General features: G+C 40.4%; 1 protein-coding gene across 4 annotated transcripts in view; it reads left to right on the forward strand.

The window, feature by feature from the left end:
- Window positions 1-19,208, forward strand: part of ELMO1 (engulfment and cell motility 1) — a 305,632-nt gene that overhangs the window by 195,980 nt on the left and 90,444 nt on the right. For all 4 annotated transcript variants that reach the window (XM_032105001.1, XM_032104994.1, XM_032105017.1 and 1 more), the window contains one exon: window positions 5,577-5,713. In XM_032105001.1, the coding sequence (XP_031960892.1) occupies window positions 5,577-5,713 (137 nt within the window). The remainder of the gene's footprint in view (window positions 1-5,576; window positions 5,714-19,208) is intronic.

A 19,208-nucleotide genomic window follows, 5' to 3' on the forward strand; every position in this document is an offset into this window, starting at 1 on the left:
TCAGGTAAGGTAAAACGTTGAAGCTCTCTTGTAGCCCTGTGTTGCTAGGCAATTTTGGTGGCTTTTGTTCTAATACCAGTGGAGTCTTCCAAAAAGAACTGTTCCCTAGGAAAGAAAATTACACGATCGGCAGCAATATTACTACTTCATTACTGCACTAGCACTGCCAGTGACCTTCCTTGCTTTAAATTACACTCTTTCCCTATCGTGCCAGAAAGGTAGCCAAAGGTTCAAATTATTGCTGGAAGACCACAGGGATCAGCAGTATAGAAAACTGGGCAATCACTGTATTTCTGCAGTATTAGGTGCTCTTTTTCTTATATGTTCTTGTATTACTGAGAGAATTTTTGATTGCATATATAAAAATGGTCATGGCAGTAGTTATTTTTACTGTATTGCATCTTCAGGGAGAAGCAGAAATTACAGTGCTTCTCCTCCTGAGAGCTAGTGAGAATTAGTTGCTCTTTGGTCCTTCTCTTATTGGCAAATAATAATCTCAGAGGAGGCCATGCCAAGTGGAGATGGTATTTCCAAGGTCCGTATGGCACCCTTCATTTGTGGATTTTGCTGCACTGCTGAAAGTGCAGTGGTTCTTTCCACCCGCCTCCTCTCTGGTGAAATATTATCATCTCCATTCTGTGAAATTCGGGAAAACAACTGAAGGGATAAATGACTCACACTGAATTAAGCAGCAGCTCAGGAAGAGAAAGCATAGCTCTTTGAAAATTGGATCACATGGCTCCCAGGTACCTTTCAGACAGGGAAATGTTCTTGAACCCCTCTCTCCCTGGGACTTTGCAAACCAGTTTCTCAGGGTTCTGCATCACTGCTTCTCTCACCTCACAATTGTTACAATGCAATTTCAGGATGCTTTTCTTGATGAGTTTCAGGGTGCACAGGATCTGTTGATACCATCCCCAGCTCAGAGGCTGACTCCTCACCACAGGTGCCTGCCTGCCTCTCTGCGTAACAGTATTTTTGCCAGCTGACCGTGTTTAGATGGCTGACTGAATAATACAATTGATTTAAGCTGACTGCATGCTTTTGAAATATTTGAGAATACACAGCAGCCTTATCACTTTTATTTACTATCTACTTAATCAGATCTATTCAAGTTCTATTTTGTAGACCAATTGGCTGACATTCTTGAATGAAGTGTCTCATTTGTGATTGTCTTTCATATGCCTTCCCAATTTCATGGGTCCAAGCCTTAAATTTACAGAGCAATGACTGTTTAAGTCACCTCATTTTGATCCCCCAAAGCATCATGAATGGATTTTGCAAATAATGGGTTGGGTGGTTCCTAATTTCAAACATTCCCTTCATGATAGATATGGCCTTCATACCAGTACAACCTTTTTCATTTCTTGAATTCAAGAACTTCACAAGAGACGTCAGAATGACCACATGCCATTTTAAAGACACGGTGGGGGATGAGTAGTATCAACACAGCAGTTTAGCAGAGTCAGAAAGAAGGCAGAGTTTCCTTTAGATCAAGGGCAGTACCTTGCCTACAGAGGTATATTACTGTGTCTCTGCCTGCTGTTTTAGCTTTGGAGGCAGGGAGATCTTATCCCTATGTTACTCCCAAGTATTCCACAAAACAGTCTAAGGTAAGAAATTGTATCAACCTTTTCCTTCCCTTCCAAGTGGAAACTAGTTATAGTTATCTACGTGTAGTCTACTTTTTAACATGGGGGGGAAATGTAACAAGCTCTTACAGCAGTCAGCCAGTTTCTGTTGAACTGGTGGTCTTTTGTTCATACTGCTTTGAACAGTGAGGTGACACAGCAGCCTGCTGTCTGGTCTGGTGCACTGGTCCTTCCCTGGAGTCTTTCTTGCATGAAGAAATCCCTGTTGTCCATATTCAGTTCCCCACAGCAACTTTGAAATTTAAATCTCTGCTTACTTCAAGCAAAACACTTATTGAAACACCATCACATAATCTGTGCCCTTTCAAGACAGGCTTACACAAATATGCAAATACCTAGGTGTTCTTGACACAGCTAAAAGAAATTCAACCCTGATGATAGTCTGTCTCCTGGGAAAAGGTGTTTAGAGATGGGGTATAAAATGAAGGTATAGCTCTTTTCGTCTTTCTCACTTTTTTTTTTCTGCCTGTTGTTTTCTACTAATCCACAGAGGAACAACGTAACATGTCAAATCTGTTTACTCCTCAAACAGTCTGGGATTCTTGAATGTCTTTACTGTAATTTAGGAAGCAACTGACAAAATTGTGTTGGGTAGACACTAAAAATACACACTGTAGGAACCACATAAACTCCCAGGTACAAATTAGCTCTTTTTTTTGCCAGTGCGATTTATGATGAGAAATGAACTAAGCTGCTTTCTCAAAGTTCCAGCTACAGATCAGCTAGAAACTTGAGGGACTACTTGTATCCTGAGAGGTGGCATATTGATCTACACCTCCAAGAATTGTGCCAAGAATGGAAAATCAACAAGATCTTCACCTGATTTATGTAGGCTAGACATCTGTGGCTTGCCTTTTGAAGGTGATCTCTCAGAGGCGTAATTAAAACTTGATGGTGAATAATCATGATGATTTGTGTCCCCACATTGCAGCCATGTGGATGTTTTTATGTGGTTGTAAATGTGATTGGTCCCTGCTTGTGAAAAGGATGGTTAGAAAGTGCTGGGCTTAAGGGCCAGAATTTTGCACGCAGCACTCTTATGCAGAAGGTCTCCAAATTTTTCTAAGGCTAGACCTCTGTTTCAGTTTAGAACTAGTCAAATTTCAATTTAGTGGAAAAATAAATTCAAGACGTTTTTAATTAATGAAACTGAGCAGCCTCTAAGTTTGCTCACTGTGCACAGAGAGGCAGTGCTGTGATATCGGAGATGCTGCCTTGGGGCTGGAGAGTGTGGGCAAAGACAGCAGTTTGTAACTCAGTCTTACTTTGGTCTCAACACAGTAGCAACAACAGCATCACCTTTTCCTTCATCCTCATCTCACTTGCCAAAAAGAGAAGGAAAGTATTGAAACAAGGGTTATCCTTCATTGGATATTTAAACACTCTGAGCAGGACATAGATTTAACTAGAGCTGCAGCATGAAGGTTTTTCCATTGAATTCTATTGTTTTGTATTAATGTGGATAGAATTTTCGAGGCATACAAAAATCTACTGCTGAAGCAGACTGGATTTCTTTCTTTTCTCTGCTATCTGGATGATGTTGGGAATTTTGGAGAAGCTGTTTATCATTTGGTTTCAAATTATTCCTAAGATCTGTTTTGTGCTTTAAGACATTTATCCTGCTTTCTAACAGGCCCACCTTTCTCCATTTATATCAGTAACAGTGATTTTTACTCTTTCATTTTGAGACTGAAAGGCATAAAACACCATACATTGCCTACTTACGAAATAAGGTGGGGAGAGGTGGCATCTCCAATTCTGCATGCAGAACAGTCAGCATAGTAGATACAGTTTGAGGGTGATTATCATAAGGAGCATGAGTTAGAACCGATGATCAATTTTCTGAGAATCCCTAGCCTTTCCATTAATTTTGATTTATTGATTTTTATGAGCAGGAGCAGTGAGAAGCTCAGGCTTTGAGAAGGATCTGAAAGGCCAGTGTGTGTCGAGGGTTATTGCCTTGTTTCGTGCTGTGATTTATACAGTGAAGGTACTGGCTGCATTCTTCTGTTATTTTATTTCTACTCATCATTATAGTATTTCATGACTTAAAGACAAGTGCCCTCTGAGAATCTGTTCTGTTGTGTCTCTGACATTATTACAGGCTGAAGGTCTGATTATTGGAAGTGCTGAGCCCTTGCAGCTCCAGCGGAATGAATGGAAGCTGAAGGTGCTCTGAAAAGCATGCCTGAGGCATTTTATTCTTTTAAAGGGATTGAGTTGTTCCTCATAAATATAGGTCCCTGCTTTGACTAATTCCCTCTTGACTGCAAATCCTTTGAAGTAAATGGAGTTTACTTGATTAGAATTAAACCTGTGCTCCAGATTCAACTCCCATCCTTGCCATGTAGCTGAAGAATTGATTAGATCTTAGTAAATCTAATGTTAAAATTAAGCTTCAAATTTACAATTAAACTTCAGAGTTTTGCTTTATAATTGGAATACTGCATGCTGGGAAAGATCAGAAACTTTTTTTTTTTTTGAGGGTTCAGGTGATTCTAAACACAATTTATGTTCCTACAGCAGAGCTGCTGGTGCAGCAGAGGTAACTAAACACACTGAAAGGACGGTTTTGTGGCTAGAAGAGGTACCAAGACCAAGTGTCTGCAGCTGGTGCAGAGTCAGCCTGCCTGAGCCATTTACAACCTCCTGCCCAGAGTCTAATTTGTCCAGTTCCAGTGAGAGAAAGTGGGTGTCAGACAGTGATTCAGCCTCGGGAAAATGTGATTTATCCCAGTGCTTGATTATCCCAGTGCTTTATAATTCTGCTGTTCTTGGACAGGAGGAAGTTTGCCTAAGTAATGGCTGTTTGATCCTGAAGTAAGGAAAGATGATGCTTTTTAGGCATATGAGTGGCTGCTGGAAAAGTTCAAAGGCGCACTCATGAAGGGGCGAAAGCTGAAGCTGAGAGGATTGGGGACTAGGTATATAAAGAAAGATTATTCAGCTTGACTTTTTTCTTTGTCTTTTTAAGAACATAGATATGCAACCTAATGAAGTGGTCTTGCAAGTCATGGCAGAGTCTGAAGATTTTTTTCAGTCCTTGGCTAAAGGTCCTTCTCTGCTCAGGTTGCTCAGATGTGCCCAGAGGTCAGCATTGCTTCAGTCCTTAGTTTTTGAAAATTCATTCTTTGTTCAAGGAGAATCACAGCACACTCCTGCTTTTCCATTTTGGGATCGTCACTACAGTATTCCTTGATTTTTTTTTTTTCCCCCCTTAAAGCCAGTGTTTTATTAAAAATAAGGAAGTTTGGGGATTGTTTTTTGGTTTTGTTTGGTTGGTTTTTATTATGTCAGTCTCAGATAAGGGACAGATTATAGAAGGTCCATTGCTTTTGTTTCTGGTTATTTTCAAAGAACAAATTTAATCAGTTATAATCTCATCATTGTATCTGTCAACGTTTTTCTTGTTACCTCTGTACAATATGGTAGATCATCTCCTTTGTCAGCAGAGCTTCACATTTCAGTGTGTACATTGATCTAATCCTATTTTGTGAGTGATGGGCCCTGGTGTTTGGTACCCAGCAGGCAGGATGGAGCATGCTGTTAGCAGTGGGGAAGGCTCTTGTTTTGATGAGGAGAATTGTGCGTTTTCCCTTTGTCTCTCTGTCCCAGAGCAAGCAACAAAACTTGGCACAAACAAAAAACATTGAGAGAATATTCAGGCAAACAGGTTGTCACTTCCTCTTCTTGCTGTCAGTCTCCTAAAGACAGGGTCTATTCTGTGTTTTGTTGTCCTTAAGACTGTAGGCTGAGGCTGGCTTTTCTCTACAGTGTTTTGACATCCTTTGCTGCAAGAACTGGGATTTCACTCAAATACACTTTGCTTTCTAAATTTTGTGGCTGATTGTATTTTACATTTATTTTTTGAAGCTCCTGCCTGTACATGTTTTATTCCACCCCCCCTTGTTTTTCTGTTTTTAGCCAGTGAGACCTGCAACGATTTCCATCCCATGTTCTTCACCCATGACAGATCGTTTGAGGAGTTCTTCTGTATCTGCATTCAGCTTTTGAACAAGACATGGAAGGAAATGAGGGCAACTTCAGAGGACTTTAACAAGGCAAGAAAAAGGGTGGGGTGGGAATGACTGGGCAGAATGGTGAAACAAGGCCATATATTCTTCCCTAGAGGCACAGGGATTTACTAATTCCCATTCTGCTGAGAGCCTAGAGATTCATCCCTTTGGATGCTTTGCACATCGGAATGCCAGCATTTAGAAAGTGGTGGATAGAGGATGGGAGAGGTAAGGAGGTTTATAGACCTTTTTCAGTCATGTTGCACTGCAGACTATGAGACTAAAATCCTGGCTTGAGGGGAAATTCTGCCTTTTTATGTTAGCAATATTATGCTGAAGTGCTGCAGCCTCCAAGGTTGTAAATAATGCAGAGAGAGTACTGCAGTGATAATTTTGTGCATCCCTTTGATTTCATGTGAGCACTAAAGTGATAAAACATTCAAGAGTGGACACAATCATGACAGAGTGCTGTGCAGTTTAACCTGCTAAAACAAAAACAAAACCCAAAAAACCCCAAACCAAATAAACAAAAACCAACAAACCAAACAAAAATTCAACCAAAACAAACAAACAAACCCACCCCCAAACCCCAAAAACAACAACAACAAGCAAAATCAAAAAATCCAAAACCACCAAACCCTGAAAACCAGTGAAGTAATAATTCAATGAAAAACCTCCTCAGTAAGAATTCTGGAAGCTTCAGCCAATCTTCTGACCCTCAGAAAAGCTATAAAGAACAGGTCTGTCTTAATGGTCCCTAGACATCCAATTTTTACCTAATTTACCATGAGGCTGAACAGTATCCCTGGCATTTTCTAAGAATGACAAACTCATGCTTTTGTGGCCAGCTGGCATCCTTATCTTCGTTGGGATCATCTGACTAGATCTTGAGCCTCTCCCTGGGAGATGTTTGTTATAGAACTGTTGGTTGGGAGTGAAAAGTGAGACTGTTGCTCAATGTCAGCATGTGCCTTACAAGTGCTCTGAAGTCACCAGACTTAAATGTTATGTGAGAGCTACTAGGAATGATCAGGCCTGACTTGTAATTGGAACTGTCTATTATTGAAGTGCCCCAATGTCCATCTTCTACTGCAGAGTGAAGGTGAATTCTTAGGTCACAGTGAAGAATGACCTTTCTTGAGTTCTTCCAGGCAAGTTAGTTGGCAGCAGTACGCGAGTCCTGGCTAAAGAGAGAAAGGAAGTCCAAAATGCATGCTGTCGTAGCCAGATGACCTAGAGGCTTGTCCTTACATGGGATTTCTGACATGCTTCTCCTACCTAATGATCTAGGAACACAGAAGGAGCAAGAGCAAGATAATTCACTGAACAGTATAGTGTTGCTAAAATCAAGAGCTTAAAAAGCAACTTTATAAAGACTAGTTCATAATATGTGGTTGTTTTAAATAAATATATTAACAGCTGCCTATTACTTACAGGCCTTCTATCTCAGTAGAAGACGGATTTGTCTACATAATTTCCCACAACTTGACTTGACATATTATTAGTAATCCTAGGGAATTCAGAAAAAGAATGGTTCCATTTCTGGCACTGGCACAGGTCACCCTAAAAAGAAAACAAAATAATTTACTTTGCAGTGTTAGGCATTGTTGTGGAGGTTTGTAGAAGATCAGGGAATTTTTTCTCTGATCTGACTAGTTTGCTACTTGTGTTTTCTGTTGCTGATAATCCTGTGACTTCACCTATCAGTTCTGTCAAGTCCAGCAAGATCGGCACTATGTCTTACTGCATGTGTCACTGAAGACATGGGCAATTCTTTACTCCACGGGGCAAACCTGAAACATTTGCCATTGGGCTACCACGGTTTTTGTCTGGTGGTGGCACTGTGCTGCATGATCCTGAACCCAGGATCTCTGCCTGCAGAAATCACTCTTGATTTTGTAACTGTTTCCGTAAAGGGGAGGGAATGCTAAGCTCTTGCGTCTCTCATTCCTAACACTTCTCTAATTATGTTTTGCTTATCTAAATCCTTTCTTAGAGTCATAAGGAGATTTTTGCGCTCTTATCCACTTCAAATGACATGTGGTGGTGATGTGCATTACTCAGCTGATAAGCGTCTGAAGGGATCTGTGAGTGAAGCAAACTGTGTTGTTGTGTGGGCTTGTGAAGCACTCGAGGGTTTGTGGGGGCTGAAACGTTATATAGTGGTACCCAAGGTTTACCCATCTGGCTGGTGGGTGACAGCTGCCAGTGCAGCCAATGGCTTTACCAAACTAAACACCACCATTTTTCATCCTTACCTGGCAAGAGGCTTTGGTGATCACAACATGTTAGTATTCTGCCTGCATCTTCCCTGTGTGCTCAGGGTACCCATTCTATGCAGCCACTTTTGAAAACTTTGCAGGCAAGGGCCACGTGGGCCCAGGGAGCATTCAGCCCGTCCTTTCAGAAGTGAACGGGAAGAGAGCAGACCTCACAAGATGCAGTAATTTACTTGTGTGAAAAAAAAAAAAAATCCTTCATCTTTTCTTTGTGCTACTGTTTTTCAGTTTCAATAACTTGATTGTCATGGTAGTGTATGAAACACCACTTTGTTATGGTTTACCATCCACCTGCCTGATGGGGTCATTCATTTTATTCCTTTCTCCTTCCCTTCCTTCTCTAAAACCTCCAGAACAAAATTGGACACTCTCAGTATATTGATTGGTAACTCTTGGGACCTGGAGATTCTGCTAAAAAATCTAGACTGCTTGCTTTGATGTTTAATCATAATTAAAGAAAAGGAGCTTCTTAGTTTAATTTCAAACTTTTGATTAATCACAGTAGCTTGTGCATTGAGGGTCTGTAGGAGGTCTGTGTGCACATACAGAGAATTACTTCCTCCTTTCTTGAATTGGGGAATGACAGGCACTAAAAGAGGCGAGGTGACTGAATTTCCCCTCAGGTTTTAGTGCCTGTTCTCAAGGGTTCTTTAAGCCACATGTTAAGACTTCCTTTTGATGACAAAATGGCATACTGTGCCATCATGGTTCTTCAATTTATGTTTATATAGGTTTATTCCTTTTTAAAGTTTCAAAAATAATCAAACCAGCACTTGGTTGGAAGGATTTTATGGTGTTTTAGTGAAACATTTATGATCTCATGCTTTATCCAACTCTTATTCATTAAAAGAGACACGTTTTGTCAAGTCTTGCATGAGAAAAAGTCCTTTGATCTCTATGATGATAGTATGACACTGTCAGACCTAAACCTGTCCCTATATACTAGTAGATGTCTGAATAGAATAATTCAGACAGGCAGCTAAGCTTATAGTATGCCTTTGTAACATTTTAAGACATACATAATTCATGTTTTGTGAGCTTCCTAGAGAAATTAAGATGCAGTTGTATAGATAGACATGCAAGTGGCAACAATTCCATTTGAAACCTTTTTGTTTTTATTTGAGCCTACAGATTATCAAAGGACACTTTACAAGTTTCTCCAAAGTCATTTGTGAGCAGACAGCATGGTTTATGGCTTTGAAAATATAATCTAGTCTCCAAGCTTTACGTAGTTCTACATGTTTTATTAAAGCAGAAAGAAAGCATTGTGCATTGATTTTTGGAGTCAGTGCTGACTGTAGGAAAGCTGGCCTGAGTTATCTTACATCCAACATCTAGAAACCTTCATCAGCAGCCTGCCCATTTAAATTGGTGCCCATCAGTCAGATTTCCCTCATGGAGGGACCACCTACACTCTGCTCAGGGTAATCAGGCTCTGCTGCCACACAGACTGAGATGTACTTAAATTGGTTTGGGGTTTACTGTTTATTTTTAACACGATGGTAGGTGGAATGCAAAGTACCTGCCTGACATTAAAATTCCTCCCGTGGGGCCAAATGAAAGCATACTCCCAAAGGAAAATTTTTTGTTGATTCCCACTAAATGTACTTTAGTAAATGCACCTGGGTTGCCCTAATGTGGATTGACATTGCGATTGGTATCTCTTTAATGAACTTCTTGTAAAGTACACATATTGTTTCTTGGGATACAAGGAGACAGCAAGTAGGACATTGTATAGGGGACAAGATTATCCTCTTAACTCTGGTTTCCAGAGATTTCAGTTGGCTGCTTTTCGTAGGTTTGAAGTTCATATGCTAATACGAGGAAGGGTGAGCAAATGGATATTTAATTGCAGCTATAGCTTGTCTTATAAAACCTGCAGAACAGAATGAGCAATTTGCTAATTCTGTACCTAGTGCCATCTTAAAAAAAACAGATTAAGTATAAAAATAACTGCTTCCTGTCCCAGTGTGGAAGGAAAACGACAAAATTTTTTGACTTGGCTAGCAGACTGTTGAAGCTGCATTGTAGAGAATGGGCACAATGTGGCTACTTTTATTAGTATATTAATGTAGCTTTTGGTTTTTAGATGACCAAAAATTGCAACTCATAACAAGATGCAGATTATCATTCCAACATGGCTAAAGTTAAATAGGAGGAGGCAAAACTGAAAAAATTGTAAGTACTGTGATGTATGGTGCTTGAAAACAAAATCCACTGCATTCACTAAAACTACAGGTTTGAGAAATAGGAAAGTGGGATGAGGTTGGCTAATGATGCTGCCAGTGCATTTTTCTTGTTACTTAGAGATTCAGTTAATTTGGCCTCTGGACATGTGTTTGAGATCATCATGTTATAAAACATGAGCTTTTAAATGTTTCGTGAAAATGTATTTTGTAATAAGAATATATAATAATATTATATAATATAAAAGAAGAAGAAGAAGAAAATATTTTGTAATAAGAAAAATCTTCTCAGAAACCTCAAAAAACTGGTTTCAGCATTCAGCTAGCATCCATTTCACAGTGGCAGACCTGGTATCCTGAGTATCTGGCTATTTCAGGGACACGCCAAGCTGCAGCACCAGATCCCCCTGCAGCAGGGGGGTCTGCTCAGCAAGATGATAAAACATGTCACTGACAGGGATACACATAACAAACTGCCTTTGTGGTGATCAGAAGAGTAGACATTGTTCACAGCAGCAACAGATGCAAACAATAAATGCCCTACGTGAGTCCTGTAATTAAATAGCAAAGCAAACACGGAGGCATTTGATAACCACAAAAGATGTTTATGGCTCATGCTCAGACTCTGCGAACATTATTCCTTGCTCGCTGACAAGATAACAGAAAAGGTAACCAAGCATAACATAAAAATGAAAAATACCATTTCCTTCCTGGGTGGAGGTTGGGAAATGCCATGCCACAGGTTTCTCAGCTTCTCCAGTGTTGTCATGCTTTCGGCAGCTGTAGGGATGAGTAATTGTGTAAGGCTAGGTTCAAAGTATGGCTGAGTGTTCAAGGACAGGCTCTTAAAAAGCAAACTTGTGTGAGCAGTGGTTGGTGTGAAAACATGTGTGGTGGGCCAAATCCACTGTCAGATAATGTGAGTTACCCATGAGGAAGCAAAGGCCTAGGGGGTCATTTTGAAAGGGCCAGAGCAGCAATGTGGCAGAGGAGCTGTCACCAGCTTTGCTGGATCCACTGCAAACTGGGGAGACTCAAGGAGCACGTTGTCCATAGATCCTGTCCAAAATGCCCCCCTGCTGCAACCTTGTTGTCCTAATGCTAGTCCTTGCCATGGCAGCTTTGTGCCTGACCTGGAAGTGACCGGGCTTTGCCTCCCTCCTGTGGGAGTCACAGCTCCCCAGCATGCTCAAGTGATCCCCTCTAGTGCCACTAAAAATAGTCTGCACTTTTCTGCTCCTTGCAGGCTTGGCCTAGTCTTGATAAACCACACTTTACAGGAAGGAGGCAAAGGCACCCAGAGCTGAAGTGCCTTGGCAGTGAAGCAGCTGCAGGGTCAAAATCAGAACCAGGATGTCTGGCCACTGGCTCCAGCCTCCTCCATGACCCTGCCACAGATGTCGTAGCAGCTTCAGCCCCAAAGGGATGCTTTCCTCTCTCTGTGCTCCTCTTTCCCTCCATCCTGGTGCACAGGGAGGCTAGGAGAAGGATGGCAAATGGTAGCTTCAGAAAGTGAAAGAACCATTACGTCAAACAGGAGAAAAAATAATTCTGACAAACTTGAAAGTAAAATCCTTTGCTTAGTCTTTAGACCTGTCTATCACCTTCTCTTCAATTCAATGAAAGAAGAAAGGAAGGCGATGATAAATAGCTCTTCACAGATGCCCTCCAAAGCATTTTTGTTTTCTTATGGGTCTGAAGCAGATGAATTTAACTTCTTTTGGGAGAAGCTTTGGAAGGCTGTTCTGTTTGCATTTTACCATTGGGAAATGCCGGGCTAGTGGAATGATTGCACCTCTCTGTTAGCTTTATTGCACCTTCCCCTGAGAATGCTTTGTTTATATCAGTCAGGGATATTGCAAATAAATTATTCTCACATAGAATGAATTCAGTATTCCCCAGGCTGGGGCAGATTAGCACAAATTAAATCCCACATTTTCACACCTGAGGCCAAAAACACTTTATTAACTTTTATTGGAAACAGATAATTGCCATAAATATATTGTATCATTAATTGTGTAATGCACGAATTTATAAAAAATTTGTAGCAATTAACATTTTGAAAGTCTGCTGCATAGATTACAGACAAAATAAGACTTTTTAATTGAAGAAATTAGTCCCTTCAAATACAATAGGAATCTTACAGAAAGCATAATTTGGATGCAGAAGGATTGTCAGATCCATTATCAACCTCTTCCTTGAGAATGGTCTGCTTTAAGCAGTGCAATTTAATGTGATACAGAGAGCCTGTTTAAGACCTTTCCCTAGCATTTGGTCAATGTTCCCTCTATGCTTTTTGTGGCCTAGATATTCCAAATGTATGCCTTCATCAGCTGCTCATTTAGGAATGGCTCTGTTTGGTCTTCTCTGTCTCTGTGCATTTATCTCCACCTGTCAGATCTCCAAATGTGTCCCATAGCACTCATCTGCTGCTCCTGGCTGCAGGAACCTGAGATGGGGTATTTAAGATGCTGAAGATGCATCTTTCCACTTACTGAGGCATCGGTCTGTAAAAATCAGATTTAAGTATTCATACCCCAAAAATCGGGGCTGTCAAGCTCAAAAGAACTGCACAACAGTATCACATTTTTTAATCTAGATGGTTTCTTCCTTTTGAAAAATTTTCAGTCTGAACTAGCATTGTCAAGAATGCAAATACATTTTAAAAATTAATTTGTGAAAAGTAAGTACTTAGGCTGCATAATGAAGCAGTCTAATTTGTCCTTTTTCTGCACTTCGTAGCTTATGAACTCCTTTTCTAGTTCAAAGACTTTTTTCATTTAAAATAGTATCTTTACTATTTTCTATCTTTGCCACAAGGCTTTGGAAGTCTTTAGTAGTAGGGTCAGATCTAGTTATAGAAGAACGATCCTTCTCCAGTGATCACATACGCAATAATTTCATGGAGGGCATAGCCTTAAAAGGAAAAGCATTTTCAAGCTTGTTTTCTCCCATTTACATGCCAGGATGGGTGGACCAACAAAGAGATGGTTTCTTCAAGCCAAAAGCAAGGAAAGGAAAGGATGTTTCAACAAAACATCTGTTATTTAAAACAAGAAAAAAGGAAAAGAGTATTTTAGTGTAATCCATTCCTTGGCCAGCAGCTTGTCTTGTCCTTTCCACAGTGATGAAAGCCTCTGTTGGTCTCAGCAGTAGAATCTCTTATTTGTAGAAAATCTAGCCATCATTGGCAGAAGGGATTTTATCCCCCAGATTTTTAGTGAAGTCTGTGTGTTACTGTAGAACACATACAGGTCTGTGTAACACCCCGGAGATGATAATTTTTTAAAACTGCTGGTACTTCATACTTTCAAAGCACTCTTCATTTTCATCTCTGTGGGTGCTGATCAAACCAATAAACTTCTCAGCCTTCAAAAAGATGATTGAGTGGAAAGTCTGATAACCAGAGGAGAAACACTGAGTGTAGGTTATCTGTGCTAACAGCTCTTTTTCTACTCCACATAAACCTTTTGCACCGGAAAAAAAATGCCTCACTTGCATGTAGAATGTGTTAGCTGTGAAGGGAAATGATATAACCTAACTGGAACTGTCACCAAAACAGCATATTTTGTGATATTGCCCCTGTCATTCCTGTCTAAAAGTGTGGATAATAATCAGATCCCAGGAACCTCTCTTGTCTCTGTATTTTTATTTATTCTTTCTAGGATATGTTTTTGTAGTACAGTTAAATCAGAGGTGCATGGCATATGGCTTTTTGCTGCATGAATTGCTGCTGATGTGAATGTCAGTGGGCATATAATACCAGATTTTCATTTTGTGAATCACAATCCATGGAATTCAGCCTGAGAGCTCCCCAGACTACAGACCTTATTATAGGCAAATAAAAAAGGGAAGGAAGGGGGGAGAGGTGATGTCTCAGATATTTTGTTTCAGTTGAAATGAGTTTATAATGATGAATGATGCAGCTGACAATGAGATTTTTATAGCCTCTCTTGGAGTAGCAGAAGAGCTTGTGTTATTGTTGGTTTGCTTTAAGTAATTGTAATCTAAATAGCACTGTGGTTGAAAAGAGCAGCAGAAATCTTTCATATGTGTCTCATAAGCAAAGCCGGGGTGCTTATTTGTTTTTTGTCTCATCTGTCCTTACACAAATGTCCTTCATTGTTTGCAGCTTACATCTCGCGTATTGTCTTGATCGAGTATGTCAGTCACCATTAAAGAGGCGTTTGCCAGTCAGTCGCTGCTGCTGCCTGTCTCTATTTTTAGCACATGAGGTAACTGGCCAGCATCTGACAAGCTGAGCCTGCTACCCGATGCACCAGTGTAAATTAAGGTTGGCTGTGATAGAGGCAGATGGGAGGGAGGGCTGCTGGAAGGCGGCGTGAGAGGAGAGGATGGTGTGTGGGTGCAGATGGGCTCTCCTCTCCCCTCCCCACACCAGCTATCTCAGTCCATATCCACACCATGCACACTGGGCTGACACAGGTACCTGCCTCTGCTGGCTCCTGTAGTTACCTTTATTAGGCTAATCACAGGTTAAACTGGGCCTTGGTGCGCTAATGTGAACTGTCCTCAAGTTCCCAGACACTGGATGAGAGGGAAAATGGAGGAGGTGAGGGGTTTAGCATGTACTTTCTGCAGGAAGTGTTAGGTTTTGCCCCAGAGAGTATTTGGCCTTGAGACCACAGCAGAGGCAGTTGTTATTTGGGATGGTGGTGAAGCTGAGACATGTGAACTTGGGTTCTGCCACTTTTCGCCTGAGAGCTAGATAGCTTACTGAGGGATGGAAGGTGTTGTGTGTCCCTCTGAAAGTGGTAAGGCTCTTTTTTCTTAGCCTTTTCCCCTCTTCACTGTGGATTTGAATAGTATGCAAAAAATGTTGTGGATCTACTGATGACTAAAATATAATTTATTGAGGGGCTCCATTCCAGTTCCTAAAGTTGCCTTCATATGTTGGTCATGGTAAGCAGAGAAGCAAGGCCCTCAGTAATACTGACACTAATTCTCCAGAAAGCTGAGGAGAATCACCTAAACAGCTGAGCGCAGGAAGGGAGACAGATTTGATACCATGAAAGTATATTAACCCAAACACCAGAGAGAGGTGAAGGAACAAATACCAGAATCCTTGAAAAAGATATTTGTGTAGATGATTAAAGGTGTTGCCATGTCAGCTGAATGATATGTCAGCTGAATATTTGTGCCATGGCCATGAAATTGAAATGCTCAAGAACCAATCCTTCCATCAAGAATGTCAAGTCTGCTTCTAGAAGATGTGTGTGAAAGCATCTGGAGAAACAGTTTCCACACATGCTTTGAATTTTATGGTAATTTTTTTCTCTGGAGAGGTGTCTTCAGGTTTCAAGCATCAGTTTTCTGTCTTAGGGAAACTGACTGATGCTAATTGTGTTGCTGATAAGAGAACCTCAGCAGCAAGAACTTAAAAACTGCAGTTCTGTCCATTTTGCTTGAATAGTACATGCTGCCTAGAGCTTTTTGTTGTACTTAACCAAGAGCTCAAAGGAAACCACAGATCTCATCACATCATTGTTACATTGTCAGCCTCTTCAGAAGCAATTGACCAGCCCTTCATAGTGAAAATAACGTCTCTAAAGTCACCAAGTGGAAAAATGAAACATCCTTGCTTTTGTAAAATCAGATGTGTGAGATAAAGAATGTAATCTCATAGCTGTCAAGATTTTCAGATTCCTTCCAAGAACTCATTTTTATGTAAGCTAGGGATCTGGAAATTGCTAAAGGACTGTTTCCTTCCCTAGGGATCTGGAAGTTGTTAAAGGGCTGTTTCCTTCCCAGTGATTTTCTTTTTTGGTCTGATTGTCATATAACTGATACTCCTGCATTTTAAGACCTATATGTGATTTTTTTAAAAGCTAGTTACTGGAGGTAGAAATCTTACTGAATTTCTCTCTCAGTTTTAAGTGAAGTTTCCTCTAGCTTCTCTCCCTGTTCAGTACTCCAATCTTCAATACGATTTATTCCCCCAGACTTTCTTTCTGCCTGTCCTCTTTCCTTGGAATAATGGCATGGCTCATAGTGCTTCCACCTGCCTTGTTAATGGCTTTTCTCACTTTCTAGCTGGAGACACCCACTGACTACTTTGGACAGCCACATCCATCAAGACATCAGAAAAGATCCTTTCAGGTCATAGAATATTGGAAGCCAGTTTTTGGACCCAGGATGGGTGTTACTGGCAGCTATGTATTTTCAGCAGTAGTAGAAATCTGAGGGCCACTGTTAAAATTGTAAAGTACAAAATTACATGCACACATGTGTTTCTTATTCCTAAAAATTGATCTGTATGGACAAAAAAGTCTTACCTCAGAAGTAGTGGTATAAATACAACATTTAATAATGATGGCAGAGAACAGGATATTCTTTTATCTAGCTGAATTTCACACACACTGGGCTTCAAAGTTTAATTCATTTAGATAAAAGAACCGTCTTCACCAATCTGGGAGATGAACCTCAGGTAAAAGGTATTGTATGTGTGCAGCTTGAAAATTGATTCAATTAGATATATGGCCTAAATGGCCCTTTGCTGTGTAAAATCTTTAAAGTACCAGACAAAATCTTTAAACTGGTGGTTCTGCTTGAGGAGAAAAGAAAGAAAATATCTCCATAAAACTTATTTACCTTTGCATGGGTTAAGGGTGTTTTATTGCCTTGTTGCTTTTAAGCTCCAGAGAACAGGATGTTTCATAGCTGCTCAATTTGCTTTAGTTATTATAATTTGAAAGAGTTTGATGATTCAAATTTTCTTCTCTAAGCTTCTTGATTTTAGTACTAGAGTAACACTTCAGTATCTTGTATTAATATTTATGATGGCGAGGGTTTTGATATTAATTTCTGCAGATATTTTCTTTGATACTAAAAGCTGAGGATGGGTGATTGCCAAAGCAGATTAAGGACTCAGAAAGGCTAATTTCATGTTTTACAAATATCATTGTAGGTGCTTGCTTGTAGGACGGTCACTGGGCTGATGAGTGCCATGAATCACCAGTGCACCCTTGTGTGGTGTGGACTAACTGCATGCTGGGTTGCATTAGCTAAAGCACAGCTAGCATGGCAGAGGAAGGGATTGTTTCCCCCAGCCTGGCCTTTATGAGGCAGCAGCTGGAAAACTGTGTCCAGTTTTGTGCCCTAGAAATGGGAAGAAACTGACGAAAGGGCCACCAAGATGATTAAGGGGGATGGAGCATGTGGTGTTCAAGGGGAATGTGAAGGAACCAGATTTGTTCATCCTGGAAAAGGCTGGATCCAGGGTGAATCCAGCTGTACCTTCTGCCATTGTTTGAACAAGAAGGATGAGGAGAAGATGCATACTCTTCTCAGAAGTACACAGAGAAAGAAGAAAAGAGAAGTTGCAATGAAGGAAACTGTTAGGATGGAAGGATAAAACACTCCCAACTACTGATACTGGTGCAGCACTGGAACCAGTTGCACGGAGAGATTATGAAATCTTTATCCTTGGAGAAACCCAAAACTTGCCCAGAGTTGCCCTGAGGAAGCCAACTTAAATATGAAGTTTGCTTTGTTGTGTCTGCAGGACTTGATGCCTAGAACTGGCTAGCAACCTGAATTATTTTGTAGCTTTATATGTAAAAACTACTTTCTTATGCAGTAGGAGATCTTATCCAAATGGGAAGAAATAGTAATTCATATCATTAATCATAATTGAAACAAACTCAGATGGAGCACCAGCCAATCTCATAATTTTTTTCTAATGTTAAATAGAGTGCGAAAGATCCTTGTGATGGATTCTATAGCCACTTCAAGAAGTCAGGCTTTCCCCCTTAACTGCAGTGATCCCTTTAAAGCAGTTTTAGCTTGTCTTAGCTCTGACAGCTGAACTGTTATTACTCAGGGGCATTCAAGCTCCTTCAGAAATGTGATGTTGAAAGCATTTCTTCAAAATTCCTTGCCAACATTCACAAAAGTGTGTTTTACTAAATGTTTACCACTGGCTACTACTACAGCTCAGCCGACATGGTAACTTCTCTAACCACAGAAATTCATTAGCATATTTGAACCCTAATACTTAAAGCAGGTCCTGTGTGTAGAAGTTGCAGAGCCATGTTTGGCTACTAGGGGATTGGTTTTGGGGATGCTTGTTGTCTTGTGGCTGGCTGTTGGGTTTTTTGGGGTTTTTATACATGCTTGTCTTGTACACAAACATTTGCTCTTGCTAAAGCTCTGTTGCTTACAGGTTCTAGCTTCAGGTGCAAGTTGTCATTTCACCATCCCAGGAAGTTTCAGGTATTTCTTTTAAGCACAAGTTTATGACCAAAGGAGAACACCATTTAAGTCAACAGAACATACAAAGAGTAGAAAAGGAGAACAGAAAGATGATGTTAAGTGATTTTTAGTAGGATAACAAGAATACATAAATGATGTCTTCCTGCATGTTGCCTGAAAAGTTACTGGTAGAGATGGGAACTTAGCCCACACCTCACTTGTCAGTGCTTTGATGACAGGGCAACTATGTCTTGGTTTCTTTTCTCATATGCTGATGCACAATTATGTTAGCAAGGAGAGGTTTTATTTCCTCTATGATGGAAAGCATCTTCCACATTTAAGCAAAATATTTACTCTTTGTTTACATCCTTTAAAGGTTAAAGTAATGAAGTGGTTACAGTGTTTGCCGCACTTTTGGTGTAAATGGCTGAAATGAAACTGTGTGGCAATTTGAGACAGTAATGAGAAAGATGATGATAAACTGAAGAGATGGCACTCACACTGTCTTTTTGTGCACAATCTCTCATGCACAGTTAGAAGCAGTAAAAATTTGAGAGCAATTACAAGAGAACCAGAGCTGCCAGAACTTTTTTTTTCTCTCTCTTCAAATGACCAGAAAGACTGCAGTCATAAATGACAAATTTAATAATCAAACAGTATTTACCAGTATGTGCATATGTGAGCACAGCATCTGCAATGCTCACCGTGATTACCGAGGCAAACTAGGGCACACTGTGCCCACAGTTAGCCCAGCAGTGCAGCTGGCTTTGGGTGGGTGGGCTTCTGTGGCTGCCACAGGTGTTACAGGTGCTCTGGATTGGGTAGAAAGTAAGGCAGGACCTTGAGTATAGAAACCTGTAT

Source organism: Corvus moneduloides, chromosome 1 (assembly GCF_009650955.1).
Source record: "Corvus moneduloides isolate bCorMon1 chromosome 1, bCorMon1.pri, whole genome shotgun sequence".
Taxonomy (NCBI): Eukaryota; Metazoa; Chordata; class Aves; order Passeriformes; family Corvidae; genus Corvus; species Corvus moneduloides.